The 20,743-nt window shown below is 49.9% G+C and overlaps 1 protein-coding gene across 3 annotated transcripts in view; it reads right to left on the reverse strand.

Annotated features, from left to right (window-relative positions):
- The window catches only part of Sptb (spectrin beta, erythrocytic), a 147,066-nt gene that overhangs the window by 29,237 nt on the left and 97,086 nt on the right, over window positions 1-20,743 (reverse strand). For all 3 annotated transcript variants that reach the window (XM_004649261.2, XM_045154131.1, XM_045154130.1), the window contains exons 12-22: window positions 20,134-20,436; window positions 18,687-18,837; window positions 16,969-17,839; window positions 15,161-15,298; window positions 6,837-7,593; window positions 6,109-6,311; window positions 5,907-5,997; window positions 4,581-4,727; window positions 2,332-2,595; window positions 1,793-1,999; window positions 1,222-1,311 (exon numbers count right to left, since the gene is read on the reverse strand). In XM_004649261.2, the coding sequence (XP_004649318.2) occupies window positions 1,222-1,311; window positions 1,793-1,999; window positions 2,332-2,595; window positions 4,581-4,727; window positions 5,907-5,997; window positions 6,109-6,311; window positions 6,837-7,593; window positions 15,161-15,298; window positions 16,969-17,839; window positions 18,687-18,837; window positions 20,134-20,436 (3,222 nt within the window). The remainder of the gene's footprint in view (window positions 1-1,221; window positions 1,312-1,792; window positions 2,000-2,331; window positions 2,596-4,580; window positions 4,728-5,906; window positions 5,998-6,108; window positions 6,312-6,836; window positions 7,594-15,160; window positions 15,299-16,968; window positions 17,840-18,686; window positions 18,838-20,133; window positions 20,437-20,743) is intronic.

Consider the following 20,743-nt stretch of genomic DNA (forward strand, 5'->3'; position numbering starts at 1 on the left):
AAAACCTGAGTCCTTTGGCTTTGCAGGCAAGTAACTTAACCACTAAGCAATCTTTCCAGCCCAAAGCCTGTGCTTTTGAGTGTTTGCTATTGGCTTGTGCATCAACTGAACTTGGTCTCTTGGGAATCTGTGTTGCAGTAAAGAAAAACAAATTTCTTTTTTTGTTTCTGTTTTTTTGAGGTAGGGTCTCCCTCTAGCCTAGGCTGACCTGGAATTCATTATGTAGTCTCAGGCTGACCTCAGACTCACAACAATCCAACTACATCTGCCTCCAGAGTGCTGAAATTAAAGGCATGTGCCACCATGCCTACCCAAAATAATAATAAAAGAATAAAATGACCAAGTAAAAGGGCAGTTGATGGTTGCCCCTTGTATAGAGTTTTAGCATTTTTTCCCCCATTTCTGTTTCTCAGATCTTTTGTGAACTGTGCATTATTTTCTGCTTAAACCTTTGGTTCCCAAAATGGCCTTTGCCTCCCATTCAGGTGAATGGGTCACTTTTTTCTTCAGGAGGCCCCAACACATATACCCCTTTCTCAGTTCCAGAGGCTCAGATTAAATGCTGTTTACATATGCGTTCTTGGGATCCTTGTACCCGTTTCCTCCCTCTTGACAATCGCCTCATGGCCTTTATAACCAGCTAGAAGGTAGGGGTAAGGATAGTGCATGTGGGCAGAACACTGACTGTCAGCATTTAAAACATGTATGAAAGGCCAGGGAGATGGCTCAGCTAAAGGCCCTTCCTTGCAAAGCCTGACAGCCCGGGTTCAACTCCTCAAAGTACATACAGAATTTTTCTGTAGCAGCAGGAGGCCCTGTCATGCCCATGCTCACTGTCCGTATATCTCTCAAACAAATTAATAAAAATATTAAAAAAAAAACCATATAAGTGGAGAGATTGCTTAGTAGTTAAGGCACTTGCTGCCAAAACCAAATACCCACATGATAATACCCACATGATCCAGACGCACAAGGTGGCGCATGTGTCTGGAGTTTGTTTGCAGTGGCTGCAGACCCTGGAGCACCCATTCTCCCTCCTTCCTGTGTGATCCTCCCAGAATTCTCCCTGCTCTCACCAAAGCCCTTTCTACAGTGAGACCTGGAATGTAGTTTGAGGACCCCAAAACTACCACCAGGGGCAATAATCTGCTATCGCAGGTCTTCTGCAGATCAGGGCCAGGTTGGGTCCCCGGGGCGCTGGTCGGGTGAGGTGGGACCCACCTGGTTCTTCTTCATGAAGAGCTGCACAGCTTGCAGGTTAGTGCCATAGTCGGCTGACTGGGCCAGTGGCAGCCTCTCTTCCACCCAGAGCTGCAGAGGGTGGGGGCGGGGGGGACAGCTAATGACAATCACAGACAGCCACCCTTTCCTAAACACCCACAAAATGCCAGACAGGGCTTTCAACATCTCTCCTCTCTGCCCCCCCCCCCCCACCCACACACAAGGGTTTCACCTTCATTTTACAGGAGATGTTTTGATATTTTGGACTAAGGTTCCACACAACTTGTTTATGCTTATACAGTGGGATCTTGAACCCAAAGTCCATCTAACTCCAAAGCCCACTCTCATCACCATCAATAGCAGCAAGTGATCAAAGAGTTCTTCAGAAAGCATTGGCTCTGCATTCCTGCGGAGTGCAATCACTACAACAGGTCTATGAGCCAAGAGCTGGGATGACCAGTCATCTGCTGCTTTGGAAAGTGGCCAGCTACCCCCATGGCAGCTGACGGCTCAAGCCCCGGGGGGGGAAGGGTGCGGGGGGGGGGCGGTAGAGAGGCCTCAGCCCACGCACCGTCTCATCATCTAAGTCCCGGCTGATCTGCAGCTTGGCTTTGGATAATTCCAGCTGCTTCTTCCTCCTCCCCAGGGGTTCCAGGAGGTCGAGGAAGCGCTTCTCGACGCTCATGTCTGTGTCTCCCGCCTCCTTTCCCAGCGAGGGCACCTGCGTGAGAAGCTTCTCCAGCTCCTCCTTCCTCAGATTCACCTGGTCCTCCACTCGCTGAAACAAGGAGGGACAGCATCAGCACCGGTCTTGACACCTCCCAGATACCTTCCATCCACCCCCAACTGCCCCCCCCCCCACCTATGCCTCAAGATCCTCTTAGAGCTCAGCTGACTTTCCCCAAGAAGTCTCCCTGGATGCCATCACTCAGCTTTCCCCTCTCTATATTTCTTGGGCAACACTGAAAAAGTGTAGGAGGTGGATTCTGAACCAAGAGGTATGTCTGCACAACACAACCAAGTCCCAGTGCTGAAAGAGCAGGAGTGCTTACTTAAGGTTTCAGGATGGCTCCCCAAGATCCCTTCTCCTCCAGCACCCTGATCACATGCCTTCAACTTAGCCAACATCCGGTTGACAGTGGTCAGGTCCTTGCCCAGATCATCGGATCGCAGCTGGTCCTCCATGGCGCCGATCCATTTGTTGAGGTCTGCGTGCGTCTGCAAGCGCAGGTCCGAGCTCCTGGCGGCTGATAGTTGTTCTGTCTTCTCCTTCGCGGTGGTCTGAAGCTCATCCCAGAGCTTGTGTAGGGCTTCCAGTCTCTCTGACACCACGTCCTTAAACTGGGGCTTCTCTGTCATCAGGTGCCTTCCTTCCTGTGGGAAAAAGGGGGACAGCTCAGTCTCAGCCTTCGCGGTCTCTGATCAGCCCTATTCCAGGTGGCTGTGAGGGGCTACCAAACGGAGGTGGGTAAAGCCCAGGATTGGCACAGGCCGGGCGTGGCGGCGCACGCCTTTAATCTCAGCAACTCAGGTGGCAGAGGTAGGAAGATCGCCTTGAGTTCAAGGCCCAGCCTGGGATTACAGAGTGACTTCCAGGTCAGCCTGGGCTAGAGTGAGCCTCTACCTTGAAAAAATACCCAAGAGGGGGAAAAAAAGAGAAAGAATTGGCACAGAACATGGGTGAGGCCTCAACGAAACATGTTATACACTTCTGAAAGTATTATCTGCAGGGCAGGACAGGGCATGGCAGGGCAGGGCAAGCAGTGTTTGGGCAAATGATTCAGAGAGACTACAAGCTGGGGGCACTGCTGACAGAGGTCAGTTGGTGCTAAAAAAAAAAAAGAAAAGAAAAAAGAGGATTCAAGATCCAGGCTGCATAGCACAGGTCTAAATCCCCACAATCATGAGGCTGAGGCAAGAGGATCAGGGCCAACATGAGCCTCTTAGTGAGACCCTTTCTCCAAATTAAAAAAAAAAAAAAAAAAAAAAGTATAAAAGAAGGAGCCAGAGGCTGGGGATCTAGCTCAAAGGGAGAGCTCTTGCCTAGCAAGCATGAGGCCTTAGTTTCAATCTCTAGTAATATACATACATACTTACTTACATATATATATATATACACACACACACACACACACACACACACACACACACACACAAAATTCCATAATGGATCTAAGTGTGGTGCTGAATGCCTATAAGTATAGCTCTTGGGCAGCTCAGGAAAAAAAGACCATGAGTTTAAGGCTAGTCTGGACTGTAGATAGTGAGACTTTGTCTCAAAAAAAAAAAAAAAATAGATGAATGGACGAATGAGTGAATGATAAGACCCTTCCAGGTCCTTGTAGCATGGGAACCTTCCCGTGAGTTCTGGAAGTTGTACGCTTCAGTTTGATTACTGAGGTTGTCCTTCCTGGTTCTGTCGCCTGTACACATGTATGGGGTTTGAATGTGGACAGTGCAATCGGACTAGGTTCCAGGAATACAGACTACTAATTGTGGTCAATATCTGTCGAGGGCTCGCAGTTGCCAAACACTATTCCAGGTGATTTATTTAGCTTCAAGTGTGCAGCACTCACAACTTTGTTGGTAAGCGCTACCAATATCCTCTCTTCAGAGGGACAAAGTTGAGGGCAGGGCGGGAAAGGAGCCGCTTTGGTTCTGGAAGTTACATGCTTTACCACCTCTCACCTCTCAGGATGGCTTTGTGTGGACACTGGACATACTTCTTTTGGGGGCAGCCACAATAGAAAGAGCAAAGGGACAGGATTCCGAGATCTAACTCCTGCCACTACACACACACACACGTGTATTTATGAGAGAGAATTGGCATGCCAGGGCCTCCAGCCACTACAGTCGAACACCAGACCCGTGTGCCCCTTTGTGTGCAAGTGTGACATTGCACACTTGCGTCACTATGTGTCTGGCTTACGTGGGACTTGGAGAGAGTCAAACATGAGTCCTTAGGCTTCGCAGACAAGTGCCTTAACCGCTAAGCCATCTCTCCAGCCCCATACTTTGGTTTTTGCCACTGGGCAAGCCCACCGCTGAAGGGCCCCATGGTTCCCCATCTATGAGGGCTGTGAACGAATGCTTGCTTGGGGTTTTGCTCATCTAAATGATGTCTCCCTGGCCTGGGGAAGGCACACAGCAATGACTGCCGTCCTGGTACTAGATGTCGGAGCTGTGATTGTTCTGACCAGGCTTGCCGAGACTGGGCGTAAAAGAAGCACTAGCATTAAGCACTATCTACAGAGTTTTTTTTTTTTTTCTTTTTGGTCACTGCCAAGTTCTATGTCTAGGCCACAGGGCAGTATCTCTGGGCACAGCACTTCCACCCCAACGCCCACTGCTCTGCTTACTGCGTCCGTGTTGTCGAGCCAGCCCTGCTGGGAAGCCAGCTCGGCCATGAACGCCTGGTGCTTCATCCACTTGTTGTGAAGGTTGCGGCCTTCATCATAGGAGACGTCTGGTGATGTCAGCAGCTTATCATTGATCCAGAGAGTGAGCTGTGGGGAGGAAGAGTGAGCCCGGAAGTTCCCCAATGTACCCCTTTGCCAGGGTAGGATCCGTTGCCCAGCCCTAGCTGCAGAAGAGGGCCCAGGCGAGGAAAGCAGGAGCACAGAAGAGAACTAAGCATCATCAACTCTGGTTCCTCCAGTCCCATATCGTGCCAGGGCTACTTTGTGGACATGGGTATATCTCCCTCACTAGAGGAGGTGCGGTGTGAGACCGGGAATAATTTCTTCTTCTCTCCATACTTCCAGGACCTAGGACAAGGCCTGGAATATTGTAGGAACTCAGTATGCTTTTTGGTAGATGGGGTGGGGAATAAATTCATCTTCTGGCAGTGGAGAGATAAAATATCAATAAATACCAAAAAAAATGCTATTTGTGGAAGAGTTCAAAGGGCAGATCCTATACTTAGTAAGATGGAAAGATGACTTTTTAATAGTTCATTCAATATCTCTTAGCACCATGCCAAGCCTGGGTTATGCCAAGGGCAGTAGATGGGAACAAAGTTGCAGGGGCTGAAAAGAAATGGGAAAGATGAGAATATGGAAGAAGTTACAGAAAGCCCTATTCCACAGGGGAAATCCTATCAATGGAAGGAAGATTAAAACCTTCCTTATATCCTGAGCCCCAGATGAGCAAGTGAACAGGGACCTTCTAAACCAACAGTTCTCCAGCTGGAGATATTAAATCTCTCTCTCTCTGTCCTTGAAGATCTGATTCATTCATCTGCCCTCATGGGGCTCAATGGTCTGCTTCAACTAGGCTAACACTGACTCCACAATTTCCAGGGCTCTAGGCAAAATGAAGATGTTTAAAAGTATTATGAATCTCAATACAGCTATAGCAGGGCACTGAACAAGTGCAGGGCCCTGCGTGGATGACTGCACAGGCCCCACACTCCTGGACCTAGGTGATTCCAACAGTGAGCCTGAAAGTTCCCGAATGTACTCAGTCCACTCTTTTAAGAAACCTGGGCCCCTCAACCTGGCAAACCAAAGCATAACTTTTCAGATTTGGAGGGTAGAAGAGAAATTGTGGAACTGGGGATTTCAAGAATACTAAGGCTACTGAGTACTCCCAAGTTTCCTGTTCACGAAACCCCGTGACTCTGGGGGGTGACCTCCCACTTTGCTCCCAAACAGAAGCCTTCTGGAAAGTGCCTGCTGCCTCACCTCTTTGCAGTTCTGGAGGAAGTTCTGCAGCTCCAGGTTGTCTTTCAGAAGAACTGTGACCTCTTGGGCCTTCTCATTGTTCTTGCTATGCCTGGAAGGGATGTCAGAGCCAGTTACAACAGGGCCAAGCCTGGGGCCTTTGCCTGGCATCCTCAGCCCCACTGTGGCATAGGAAGCCATGGCTTGAGGGGTTCGGCAGTACCTGTCTTTGATCAACTGCACCTTCTCCTTGATCTTGTCTGAGTACAGATTTCCCTCAGCGACCAGCTTGTTTCCAGAGTCCACAGGACTCAACACCTTATCCCGGTTGTTTTCCATAGACACCAAGAAATCCTCAAACTTCCGGATGCCAGTTTCTGCAGCTTCTAAGGAGTCTGGGGGTTCCAAGTGAGCCAGAGTATATTCCTGTTGGTGCAAGCTCCAGATGAGGCACGGCAGTGAGCTGAGCGGAGGCTGTGAGGCTCCTGCTGACTGGGAGTGCCATGTGCAGCCCGACAGCTCTAGAGTCACACGCAGGGGAGGCTCTACTCCCCAGGCCTGGCTCCTCACCCCCTGTCCAGGAGGATTCCACGGACAGTATCTAAAGCCAGATGGAAGGGAAGGGGAGCCTCACTCAAGAACATGAGAGTTTGGGACATGGGACCAGAAAAGGAAATATGACAAGGAATACAGAGAATTACCTTTCATTAGTAAATATTTACTAAGCTTACTATGTAGTCTCAGGGTGGCTTTGAACTCACAATGATCCACCTACCTCTGCCTACCGAGGGCTGGGATTAAAGGCGTGCCCCACCATGCCTGGCTCAATTAGTAGTTATAGAGAGACCAAGAAAAGTATAATTTCGTCCCACAGCCCTAAAGCTTAGACTTACCATAGGTGAGTCTCCTGAGAGACTCTCCTGTTCCCTAGGCCTGTATGCCTCTTATTACCTGGTTGCTGAGGATAGCTTCAGCCTGCTTGGCATCTTTCTGGAACTCCTGGAAGCCCAGACACTGGGCAAGGGAGTGGCCACGGCTCTCCCACATCCGGCGCAGGGCGTCCCAGCCAGTATCCAGGCCCTCTAGTCGCTGACCCAGAAGCTGATATTCCGGGTCCGTCTGGCCTTCTATCACCTTCTCCCCGGATGCCTTGACCTGGTGGTAGTTCTCTTGGTGCCCATCAATCTCCTCCTTGATGGCCGCATGCTGCTGCAGGAGCTGCTCAGCCTCTGGGAGCGACTCGGGCATGTCCTCCGAAGCCACGGCCTTCTGGGCCATGGACAGCCAGGCCTGGAAGTCATCCAGATCCTGCAGGAAGGCCTGCAGCTTGCTGGCTTCACCCAAGGAGAGCTCCTGACCCTGCAGGGCATCTTGTAGGCCCTTCCACAGCTTCTGGACTTCGGCTTGCCGCTGCCCGATGTCCTCCTTCTGCTCAGGATGTGACTCCATCAGGTGCTGTGACTCACGTTCCAAGGCACCCACACGGTCCCGGATAGCAAACACATCTCGCTCCAGCCCAGACAACTTCCGCTGGATGGCGATGACGCCCGCCAGGTCCTGCCCCAGGTCCTTTGTAGACTCCACGACCCTCGTCTTGTCCATGATCCACTTGCTGGTCTCCTCGCAGTCCACGCAGTAGTTGTGTACCCGGAGGGCCGAGTCCACCGCCTCTCTCCGCTCAGACACCACCGTCTGGAAGGCCTTCCACCTACCAGAGGGACGCGCAGCCCCAGGGGAAACAGAGACGCCTTGTTCATTGATTCTTCCCACAGGACCCCACATTTCCCATGAATCTCCCTCACAGACCTTGTATGCTAAAAATAAAATAAATAAATTACCTAACAAATTGGGTAAGCAAGATTCATCTTTCTGATTTTACTCAACATATATCTAACTCATAACCAGATCAGTGATGTCATCCCAGCCACGCATTAAAGAATGGGGAGGGTGGGCTGGAGAGATGGCTTAGCGGTTAAGCGCTTGCCTGTGAAGCCTAAGGACCCTGGTTCGAGGCTCGGTTTTCCAGGTCCCACGTTAGCCAGATGCACAAGGGGGCGCACGCGTCTGGAGTTTGTTTACAGTGGCTGGAAGCCCTGGCGCGCCCATTCTCTCTCTCTCCCTCTATCTGTCTTTCTCTCTGTGTCTGTCGCTCTCAAATAAATAAATAAATAAATTTAAAAAAAAAAAAGAATGGGGAGGGGAGGGTGGTGCCGGGGAGACACCTAGTCTGGATTTGATTCCCCACTAAGCCAGATGCACAAAGCGGTGCATGTCTCTGGAGGTAGTTTGCAGCAGCAAGAGGCCCTGGTACACCCATGGACTCACTCACTCTCTCTCTGCCTTGTGTGCACATATGCACATGCACGTGCAAAGAAATCATCTTTTTTTAAAAAAAAATATTTAATTTATTTAGTTGATAGAAAGAAAGACATAGGGAGGGAGGGAGGGAGAGAGAGAGAGAGAGAGAGAGAGAATGGCTTCCAGCCATTGCAAATGAACTCCAGATGCATGTCCTGGGGAATTGAACCGAGATCCTTTGGCTTTGCAGGCAAGTGCCTTAACAGCACAGCCCGCCCCCCAACTGTACTGTAAAGCAAAGGCTTGGCTGGACTTCCTTCAGGCAAACAGGAGTAGTTTTGACTCTAAGATGGTTCCACTTTTCGATGGTACAAAATCAACATACCTTCCCTAGAAACTGCTTTGCATTGAGAACATTCCCTGGGCTAGCGGGACAAGGTAGGAGACCGTAGTGGTGCAAGGCAGAGGCAGGGGAACAACTCCTCCGTGGGCTTGCTGAGCTAGGCTGTAGGACAGCTTAGGTGCAAACTGTTTTCTTTTGTTGTTCTGGTTTTTCGAGGTAGGGTCTTACTCTAGCCCAGGCTGACCTGGAATTTACTAGGTAGGCGCAGGGTGGTCTTGATCTCACAGCAATCCTCCTACCTCTGCCTCCCGAGTGCTGAGATTAAAGGCGTGCGTCACCCACATGGCTTTGAATGTGTTTTATCTTTTTTTTTCCTTTCCTTTTCTTTTCTTTCTTTCTTTTTTTTTTTTCTTTTTGTTGTTGTTTTAAGATGGGATTTTGCTGAGCTGTCTCAGGTTGGCCTTCAACTTCTAGAAGCAGTGATCTTCCTGCCTCCAGGGTAGCTGGGACCAGTGCCACCATGCCTGGCCATGAATGCATTTCCTACTAATGTTAATGTCAGTTTACAATTGGCATATAGCAGATTGTAACTCCGTCATAAGTCAAGGAAGGAGCGTCTGTAGGACTGGAGAGATGTCTCAGTGCCTAAAGGCATCGACTTGCGAAGCCTGATGACTCGGGTTCAATTCCTCAGTACCCATGTAAAGCCAGATGCATAAAGTGGCACATACATCTGCAGTTTGCAGTGGAAAGAGGCCCTGTTATGTTCATTATCTTTCTCTCTCTCTCTCTCTCTTTCTCAGTTTTCATTTCTCTTTTAAATAAATAAATATTTGAAAAAGGAAAAAAGAAAAGAGTTTCTATATTTAAGTTCCCTAGAGTTTCAGCAATGTTGGAAACAACTGGAAAGTTTATAGCTTAATTTCAAGAATGCTTAGGGCTTCTTCCCTAGCTTCCTGGGAGGAACTTCAGAAATGCCCCAGGTTGTGTTCCTAGGGCCTGAAAAAAAGAAAAGAGGTCTGGTGAGAAAGAGGAGGAAGAGAAAGGGGAACAAAGAGAGGGAGGAAGATTTTAGTTTGGAATTGTGGCTAACAATCTTAACCCTCAAGGACAATGTTGGTTTGAAACAGAACAATATGCTAAAGTCTGGCAGACGTCCCTCGGTTCTGGGGTTGGTCTGCCTCACACAGTAAATTCTTTAAAGCAGCTGTCCCTCAGCCAGGCAGACTACCAGAGACACCTCCCTTGGGCCCATGCTTATTCATTCTGCGTCATTAGAATATGTTAGCACATGAGAGTAAACAGAATGCTTGTTTACTCACTGAATCCATTTCTCCAGAATAACCCACAAGGGTATAAAGTAGAATTAGACACAACTTGATCTTGTGTCACTGAGTATATGACTTAGAGAGAAATTAAGACAAACACACAGCTGAGTACGGTAGCACACATCTGCAATCCCAGCCCTTGGGAGACAGAAGCAGAAAGATTATGAGTTCAAGGAAAGCCTGGGTTACATAGTGAGACCTCATCCCCGGCCTCCCCCCCCCCCAAAAAAAGAAGCAAGCTCACGAAATAACCCAAGTATGAAAGGCTATGTGCTTGACACACACACACACGGCAGAGAGGACTAAGGGAGCTGTGAGAAGAGACAGTGAGATGGTGGGAGGTGGCGTGGAGGTCCCCAGAGCTGTAACTCCAGTAACTTCACAGGAGTGAGCTATTAAGCAGGGGTTCATTCATCGTTGTGCGTCAGCTCTGAGGGGACAGAGGAGGGGGAAGGCTGCGTGCGGAAGAATGCCCCGTGGCGGACTGAAGCAGCGCATCTGCTCCGCAGGCACAGCAGCACAGGGAAGTCACGGTAGCAGGAAGGACTGGCAGACCAGGAGGGAGAGCAGGGAGGGCTGGAGGACTCTGGGAATCCTGTGCCTGGCATACGGGTGTTGCTCTGAGGCTAGGAAGCCGGGGAGCGAAGGGGGGGGGTGAGGGGGGAAGGGGCAGACGCTTTCTCCAAGTGGATCTGAAATCACAGTGAACTGGTAGTGAGATAGGCAAGAGACCCTAGTGTGATTTTCCAGGTCTTTCTTGCGTGGCCTCATAGTGGCTACCAAGTTGAGACCCCACAGGGGGAGGGGCTCATGTTTGAGTCCAACCTCACACTTTCCTCCTACGTTGCACTCTCTCCAAGACATATGGTTGGCAGAACATGATTAGGTAACATAGAGGTTCAGGATTGGTTTTGGGCCCAGGACTTTTTTTTTTTTTTTTTAATTCTGGTCAAGTGACGTTTACACAGTGAAATCCACACCCGATATGTACATGAATGACTCTTATGTGTTGAGCTGGCAGAAACATTCACTCGGCCACGTTCACTCATTTACTGAGCACTTTTCCTGCAGCTGTCAGGTGCCTTTTACCAGACGCTGACCTCAACATCCGGTGAAACGGCAAAGAACAGAGCCATCCTGGCTTTCATTCGAGTGGGCGGAGATGAATAAATGCATCTATAATCCATCAAGTGAAGGTTAAGGGCAAAGAAAAAGCAAAGCAAGGCGGCAGGACAGAGGCTGAGGGCTAAGGGGCTGGTGAGAGGGAGGGAGGAGGGCACTGCTTCCAGCGGAGTGGTCATTGGGGGCTACTCCAACGAGCTCACACGTGACTTGAGACCTGTTGTATAAAGCAAGGGAGTAAGTCAAGGGAACACCTGGGGAAAGGATATTCCAAAAAGAAGGAATCTCAGACCAAAATGTGCCTAGTATAGAAAGCACTGTGGGCAACAGATAGCAACACAGCTTTTCATTTGCTTGTCGAAGAAATTATAAAGTTCTTTAGTGAAAAGTATATAATCATGGGCCAAGAAAAAAAAAAAATTTCAGTCAACAACACACCACACATAGTGGCCCCGTGTGATTGTCACAGAGCTGGGGATTCCTATCACCCAGAGATGGTGTAGTCATCAGAAAGTCATTGCCCAGCACATTACTCATATGTGTGTGGTGACACCAATGTAAATTATGCTGCCGGTACCACGAAAGGATAGCACACACAATTATGTCACGTGTATAACACTTGAGAATGATAATAGGTGACTATGGTACTGGCTTATGTATTTGCTACATTATGTTTTTCATTGTTGTTTTGGAGTATATTCCTTCATTTATAAAAACAAAAACATTCGCTGTAAAACAGTACACTGTAGCAGCCTCATATGTCTCATGTTTACCAACTCTCTCTCACTTTATTTATTTATTTGGATATTTTGAGGTAGGGCCTCACTGTAGCCCAGGCTGACCTGGAATTCACCAAGGAGTCTCAGGGTGGCCTCAAACTCACGGTGATACTCCTACCTCTGCCTCCCAAGTGCTGGGATTAAAGGCGTGTGCCACCACGCCCGGCTTCTCTCTCACTTAAAAAAAAAAATGTTTTTATTTGTTCGCAAGGCAGAGAGAGAGAATGGGTGCACCACCTAGCCTCTGCAAACACACTCCAGATGAAAGCGCCACCTTAGGCATCTGGCTTTATGTGGGTACTGGGGAATCGAACCCTGGCCTCTAGGCTTTGCAGGCAAGCCCCTTAACCACTGAACCATCTTTCCAGCCCCTCACCAAGTCTCTTGAGTGTATAATTTCCTGTCAGGCATTCTTTAATCTTGTGTGGCAGTTAACTGATTCATCTTGGTGGTGGCTCCGGGGATCAAACCCAGAGCCTTGGACATGCTAAGCACACTACACTGCTGGTCTATATCCCCAGCCTCATCTCGTGCTGTTCTGTGTTCTCATGGCTCTGGAGTCACACACTATACCATATGCACGGACCATACAGCCCAGGTGTGTCGAAGGCTATGCTCTTGAGGTTACGTGAATACACTCAGTGACGATCACACAGTGACAAAACCACTTGACAATAAGAAGGAATTATAAACACAAGGTAGGATATGAAGTTCAGAGCCAGTACAAAAGGCAAGGATCATTTTTTCACCTGTAAAACTGGGAAGGAGATGAGCCTAGACTGACCTAGAGGATGGTCGGGGTTTGGAACAAGTAGCTGGAAGAGAAAGGACATTGACAGACAGGAGCAAAGGTAAAGAAGTGGGACTCGGGTGGAGGCACAGAATGAGAGTCATTTTGAACAGCATTTGAAGAGTTACAAGTGCAACATAAATTAGGACAAGTCTTGATATCTTTGAGGAGCAGAGCCAGGATCAACATGTGCATACTCCCAAGGAGCCAGATTTCAACTCAAGGTGAGACCAAACCGACTACCAAAAGGTGTTGTCTCAAATTGGGTGGGCTGCAAGGTAAGGGACTAGGCTTCCATTCTCTGGTAGACCAGATGGCTTCTCAATTAGACTCTATGGAAACCATATAACCAATGCCTGCCTCAGATTTCCCTAGCCTCAGAATGGAAGCTATTTCAGCATTTTTCAGCTGAGATGGGGCATGGGTCAGGGTTTGTAAAGGTCAGCATTCTCATGGCTGACAAATTTTTCCTGAAACTTCCTGGAAGCTTCTCTGGATTAAATTGATTTTATGTCTAATTTCCTCAGTTAAATAGCAGCTATAAAAATTGCCCTCTCGGGCTGGAGAGATGGTTTAGCGGTTAAGCGCTTGCCTGTGAAGCCTAAGGACCCCAGTTTGAGGCTCGGTTCCCCAGGACCCACGTTAGCCAGATGCACAAGGGGGCGCATGCGTCTGGAGTTCATCTGCAGTGGCTGAAGGCCCTGGCGCACCCATTCTCGCTCTCTCTATCTCTATCTGCCTCTTTCTCTGTCTGTCGCTCTCAAATAAATAAATAAAAATAAACAAAAAGAATTTAAAAAAAAATTGCTCTCTCTAGCCGGGCGTGGTGGAGCATGCCTTTAATCCCAGCACTTGGGAGGCAGAGGTAGGAGGACTGCCATGAGTTTGAGGCTACCCTGACTCTACAGAGTGAATTCCAGGTCATTCTGAGCTAGAGTGAGACCGTACCTTGAAAAACAAACAAACAAACAAAAAATTGCTCTCTCTCCCAAAAGCCTAAGAGTGAAGAGGGGGCTGGGGAGAAGGCTCAGCTGTTAAAGGCACTAGCTAAAGGTTATAGTTCCAGGTTCAATCCTCACCCCCACACAGGTGCAAATAAATAAAAGTTAAAAAAGGATGGAGAGGCATCTCCCTTATCTGTATAAGCATCAGACTTACAAGGGAATATTGCTACCTATATCCTCCATCCTTGGATGCTCAACAATTAGCCCCATTCGAGTGGCTCCGGAGTATCCCATTCACCCTGGTTCCCCAAAGGCACTCACCAGTCTCCACAGAGTCAGTCCTTTTTCTTTTTTAATAGATGAGTATTCCCTATGTCCACCCCCAGGTTGCCTCAGGCACAAGCACAGGAAGGGGCAATAAGGAGGCAGTGAACATGTGGCATTGCATGTGAGGGTGCAGGTTAAGAGGCAAGGGAATGCAGGCATCTGCCGTGCCCTCAAAGCTCCTCCAGGAACTAACGAGCAATTAGGCCCTGCGCTGAAGGCTCCTCGGGGCCTGCTTTCTGTTCCAACCATGAAGCTTGCTCAAGGCTCCCTGCTAATTCTGCCCTTCACTCCAGCCAGCTTATTATCAGCGCTGCAGTTTGGCACAGACAGGGGCGTTCTCTAACGGACAGTACTTAAAAGCCCTCACAAAGCAATTTGCCATGGCCAGGAATGTCTGGGGGACATGGTATGAGAACCACGTGGCCTACTTTAACTATACACACTCAGAATGTCCCCTCACCACAGGTGTATGGACATACCAGCCCCTCCCTCCAGACATAGCATTCAAGCTCCATACATGCCTGGATATCCATGACCTCACAGTGCCTGACACTACCTACCCAGGACCATCAGAATAGGAGGAAAAAATGATGACATCAAAGTAAAAGAGAGACTGATTGAGAGGGGGAGGGGATATGATGGAGAGTGGAGTTGCAAAGGGGAAAGTGTGTGTGGGGGATAGAGGGGATTACCATGGGTTATAGTCTACAATTATAGAAGCGGGCTGGAGAGATGGCTTAGCGGTTAAGCGCTTGCCTGTGAAGCCTAAGGACCCCGGTTCGAGGCTCGGTTCCCCAGGTCCCACGTTAGCCAGATGCACAAGGGGGCGCATGCATCTGGAGTTCGTTTGCAGTGGCTGGAAGCCCCGGCACGCCCATTCTCTCTCTCTCCCTCTATCTGTCTTTCTCTCTGTGTCTGTCGCTCTCAAATAAATAAATAAATAATTTTAAAAAATGTTTAAAAAAATAAAAAAGCTTGCCGGGCGTGGTGGCGCACGCCTTTAATCTCAGCACTCAGGAGGCAGAGGTAGGAGGATCACTGTGAGTTCAAGGCCACCCTGAGACTACGTAGTGAATTCCAGGTCAGCCTGGGCTAGAATGAAACCCTACCTCAAACAAACGAAAAATAAATAAATAAATAAAAAAGCTCCATACATGCATCTCTCCTCCCTGCTTCTCTCTGCACCGATTTTTCCTCCATGCTGCCACATCCCCAGTGCTGGGCACAAGAAAGACGGGGGCATTGTGGGCACAGATGTGGGGGTGCACAGCAAGAGAACTGGCGTTTGGGCCCTGTCCCCAGGGGAATGTCAGGAGCGGAGCCCAAGCCCCGCCCCTCCCCCACCTCTTGTTCAGGCGATCCTGGTACCGCTTCACTTCTGCGCTCCGTGGGTGGCCACTCTCGACCAGGTTGTTGGCGGCAAGGTTCACGCCATCAATTTGGGCCATCAGTGTCTTCATCTCCTGGTCCAGGATGTCGAACCTGACACAGACAGGGGACGTGAAGAACACAGGGTGAGGTGGCGGCCGTCACCGGCCTCCAGCGTGTTGCTCTTGTATTCTCCTTCTACCTCCTGAATGCCTTCGTCCAGGTGTGTGTGTGTGTGTGTGGGGGGGTGTTAGGGAGTCAGACATGTTGGCACACCCTATTTTCTGGTAACGTGGGTCCAATTTCATGGCTCAGTATTTCCTGGACCTACTTAAGAGAGTGCTGGTTCCTTCCTTTAGGCTCCACAGAGAAGTGTGAAGTTGTGAGGGCTAGAAAGGAGTTTCAGGGTGTATGTCAGCAGGGGAGTCAGTCACCCCAAACACCATCTGCCACACTTTTATTGTCCACGCTGGGGGCAATACTTTACTGATTCTACTGACCAGAAAGATCCTCTCCCCAGGTGGTTTATTCCTGGGAGGGGCAAGGAGAGCTGCTGAGAGGCGAGGGCTTTTGTGATTGTGAAGACGAACTCTTCTTGAGCAAGAAGAGCCTACTACCCTCTGGCATCGGTGTAGGACCACCTTGACGCTGCTGCTGCAAGTGGCTCTCCCACTCCTTGGATTCTGTACTAGGCTGCTGAGAGGCTGCACCCACCACCCACAGCCTAAACATGCCCCCTTATTCAGAGAATGCCTCTCTACCCATCTGTGGTGATTTGATTTGGGTGTTCCCCATAAATTTATGTGTTCTGGATGCTAGGCCTCCAGTTGGTGGCAATTTGGGAACTGGATACTCCTGGAGGCAGTGTATTTTTGGGGGCGGGCTTATGGGTGCTTATAGCCAGTGTCTGGCACACTCTCCTGTTGCTGTTGTCCATCTGATGTTGGCCAGGAGGTGATGTCCACCCTCTGCTCATGCCTTCATTTCCTCCTGTCCTTATGGAGCTTCCCCTTGAGTCTCTAAGCCAAAATAAACTCATTCCTCCCACAAGTTGCTCTTAGTCATGTGTTTTCTGCCAGCAACGCCTGGGCATGCTCATTCCCCCTAGTCCATAGCCTGAGTTACCCCCCGCCCCCACCCCATCCACAGCCTAAACATGCCCTCTGTCCACAGCACGGAAGCATCCCTTCACCCATTCACAGCCTGAACATGCTCCCTAATCCACAGCCTGAGCACCTCACTCTTTACAGCCTGGGCACCCCTCTCTCCCTCAATCCATAGCCTGGGGGTGTCCTATTGTCCACAGCCCGAGTACACCTTCCAAACCAGTGTGCCGATGGAATCAGAACCCAAGAAATGAGAGTGGCCTTGTGAACACATGGTTTACAAGCTGATGCCTGTGGCCCCTTGGGAGTTCTGTGGCTTAGGGACTGCCACAGAAAGCTACCGCTGGCAGAATCGCGGGCTCTCAGCCCTCATAACCGCAGCAGCCCCACTTTTCTTCTCTGCTCCATGGGGGTTCCAGATAGAATTCACTTAAGCAAGGGCTGCTGTCACTGAGAAGTAACTGAATAAAGAAAATCTTCTTTGTCTGGGGCACTAAGGCCTCAGTTGGGTGAAATATACTAGGCCCCAGAGCCAGGAGAGAACTCACAATGCCTGACGCCTGGACTTTGTAACAAGGCGATCTCATGGCCTCTCAAAGGGAACCCCACTGATCTAAAGTGGAGAGGTGGCCATCAGCCCTGGGGTGGGGCGGTGAGCAGAGGCTGAGCCAGTCTAACCTGTGCTGCACCACCTCCAGGTCCTCCAGGGTGTCTGGGATTTCCATCTGGTCCAGCCACTTCTCCTTCTCACTCATCCACAGTTCACAGGCATCCGACTCCCCAAACACCGTGTACAGGTCCAGGGCATCCTGCAGCCTTTGTCCCCGCAAGTCTGCTTGGGCCATCACTTGCTGGTAGAGATCCCGGAGGGCCTGCAGCCGACTGGTCACGTCTGGGGAGTCCCGGAACTCCTGTGGGAAGCCCTGGGCCTGATTTTCCAAGTGCTCCATCACCCCGCGGCTTTCCTCCAACTCCTCCAGGAAGTCCTTGTGCTTTTTCCCCAGAGCCCGCGTGGCCCCTTCGTCCTGCCCGACGTCTTCACCCGACAGCAGCCGGTGGGCATCCTGCAGCCAGGCCTTCAGGTCGTCTGCGTCGCCCTGGAACTGGAAGAAGTTCTCCGCGCCCTGGAGGCTCTGCTTGCGAAAGGCGGCCAGCTCCTTCAGCCGGTCCCACTGCGCCGACACCTCCTTGACGCGAACCTCGATCCGCGGGTGTCCAAACTGCTTACGCGCAACCATGCCCTCGGCTTCCTGGAAGATCTGCTCCAGGTGCGCGTCCAGCCCACGGAGCTCATCCTCAAAGGCTTTGTGCTTGCGCTGCAAGATGAGCACGCTGGTCAGGTCCTTGCCATAGTCCAGGGAAGAGTAGATCTGCTCTTTCTCCTTGATCCAGCTCTCGGCCTCATCCATCTCCCAGAAGAATTTCCAGAGCCGCTTGGACTGCTCCAACTGGGCCTTTCGCCCGGCCGCCATGTTGCTCAGCTCTCCGAAGCACTGCTCCAGGTGGCTGACGCGGTCCTGAATGACCTGGGGGTCACAAGGCTGGTACCCTGGAGGAACAGGAAGTAAGATACAAAGAAAGGAACGGGCTTCATTTGTGGGCAAGTTTCAAATCAGTTGCCAGGTTAGAAATACACAGCCTTAAAGTTTCAAACTCTTAGGGCCTTCAGAATATATATATATGTTTTTCTTGAGGATTGAATATAGGGCTTTATGTGTGTGATAGGCAAGTGTTCTACCCCAGCCCTTCAAGGTTCTCTGGGATTGGATACAGGGATTCCAAATTACTCAGAGGACAGGCCAGAGTCTTTGTAAGTGGCTCCCACTAAACATCAGGAATAAGGGAGCTTACAAATTGAGTTCATTCTCAGTAGAAATGTGCTGGGATTAAAGGCATAAATCATCATGATTAGCTCTGCATGAGTTTTTCAAAAGCTCAAAGAATTTTCCTATTTAATACCAGAAACTAGAGCTGGGGAGAAAGCTCAGTGGTTAAAGGCACTTGCTTGCAAAGCCTACTGGCCAGAGTTGAATTTCCCAGTACCCACAATGTGGTGTACTCATAGTGACTTAGTCTCTTTCTCTCTCTCAGATAAATGACGAAAAATACGGAAGCTAGAAATGTAACCATTCTTAGCCATCACTTGAACTAACAACGAGAATGGAACATAGATGAGATCTCGGAGTGCCCATGAGTCCTCCCCAGGTGCAGACTGCAAAACCTGCTCTCTGAAAAACGTGGCTGCCCCTCAAGTGCTGTGCACTGTGACCTGATGAAAGAAGCAGGCTTACAAAGGTGGTTCCAAGGGAATTACCCACACGGGGGAGGGGAGCACTAGGCCAGAGGAGAGGGGTCTGGCACCAGAGGCCCTAACAAAGGGACACCCATGGCCTCACCTTTCCCCTCAGTGAACTGCATGGTGGCCGCGGTGATGGCCTTCACTTTCTCCCCTTGGATGGCGATGTCAGCCTCCATCAACTTGTGCTTCTGTAGCAAGTCTTCAACCTCTAACAAGTGTTTCCCAAACTCGGCAGACAGGAGGTGAGCCTACCAAAGGGCAAGGTGGTGGAGGGAACATGGATAAGTAAAGAGAAAGGATGCCTGTAAAGGGTGAGTCCAGGCATCGGAGCCAGGGGGAGTTGTCTGGAGAAGGAGAATGGCTGCTGCTTGGGATGGAAGACTCCACCAAGCAGGGTCTCCTTTTGGAGATTCCCACCAGAATCCTCCCTGGAATATTCCATAGAACTTAAAGCTCCACACTCATCTATGGCACCTGACACCAGGTTTGGGGCCTGGGCATGAGCATGTTTAGAAAGACCATGGTTGGTTTCATGCATGTCTTTAGCCAAGACCTCCCGCAGGACGGGGAGAGAATTCGGACTCCTCTGGTTGCTCTACACAGGGAGGTCCATGTTGCAATCAGAGTCAAATCACAATTACAGCCTGGTTCTCCAGGCTTCCGAGTCACATCTGTCACTCCTAGGTTCTATAGGTTAGTGTTTGTGTTACAAACTAAGATATCTTGGTCACTGGGAACTTGGGCTACTGACATCTGCCCGTCTTTTTTTTTTTTTTTTTTTTAAGTAAGCCAGTTCTAGAGAGAAGGCTTAATGGCTAAGGCACTTGCCTACAAAGCCTAAGGACCTAGGTTCAATTCCCCAGTACCAGTGTAAGCCAGATAGACATGGTGGCACATGTCTCTGGAGTTCGTTTGTAGGAGTTAGAGGCCCTGGCATGCCCATTCTCCTAACCCTCTGCCTCTGTCTCTCAAATAAATAGAATTATTTTTGACAAAAGTTAAAAAAGAAGTTAAGTCAAGAGCTGGGCATGGTGGCACACACCTTTACTCCCAGTAATTGGGAGGCAGAGGTAGGAGGATTGCCATGAGTTTGAGGCCACCCTGAGACTCCATAGGGAATTCCAGGTCAGCATGGGCTAGAGCAAGACCCTACTTAAAAAAAAAAAAAGAAAGAAAGAAAGAAAGGAAAGAAAAAGTAAGCTAGGTCAAAGAGATGGCTTAGTGGTTAAGGCACTTGTCTGCAAAGCCAAAGGACTCAGGTTCAATTCCCCAGGACCCACGCAAACCAGATGCACAAGGTGGCGCATGCATTTGGAGTTTGCAACAACTGGAGGCCCTGGTGTGTCCATTCTCTCTTCCTCTTTTTCTCTCTCAAATAAATAAATAAACAAATAATAAAATATTTTTTTAAAAATAAGCCAAATGACAGATGGGCAGATGCAATCAGACACTGTGCTTCCTCAGTTTCTCCACTGTGACTCAGGAATGTGACTGGAGGGCAGGTGTAAGGCATCACGGGCTGACCACTGGGCCCCAGGGCCCACCTTAATCTCATCCATCCAGTCAATGCTGTGCAACATATCTTGGAAGAGCTTCTGCAGCGCCAGGGTGGCCTCAAGCCTCTGGCGCCGAGAGCGCAGCAGCTCCTGCAGGAAGCTCCACAGGCGGAGGATGTTGTCCTTGCGGGCCATGATGCGCTTCTGGTCATGGTAGTTCTCCTTCTCCAGCTCCTGGGCCAGGTCCTCCAGGGCCTTCACTCGTTCCTCGTAGGCAGCCGTGTCAGTCTCAATGGCCTCATGCTTCTTTTTGGCGGCCTCCACAGCTGCTAAGTCGTACCCGAAGTTATCCTGTCGCCGGGGGTGGGGGTGGGGGAAGAAAAACCAGCAAGGGGGCTCAGTCAGACTCCCCCACACCTGCCAAGCTTAGGAGCAGCAGGTCCCCCTGGCAGAGCTGCTGAAGGGGATGGTGCTGCTTGCTTGCCGCTGCCGGTTTTACCAGAGTTTCTGAATGTCTCACAAGTACCTCTAAAAGCAGCCCCTGATTTTACTCCCCACGCCACACACTTTGGTGAGGCTACTGTTTATTATTAGCAGAGGCCTCTGGTGGCCGGCTGGTACCCCCCACCTTGCCCTGAATAGACCGGTCCAGTTCTGA

Source organism: Jaculus jaculus, chromosome 7 (genome assembly GCF_020740685.1).
Source record: "Jaculus jaculus isolate mJacJac1 chromosome 7, mJacJac1.mat.Y.cur, whole genome shotgun sequence".
Classification (NCBI taxonomy): Eukaryota; Metazoa; Chordata; class Mammalia; order Rodentia; family Dipodidae; genus Jaculus; species Jaculus jaculus.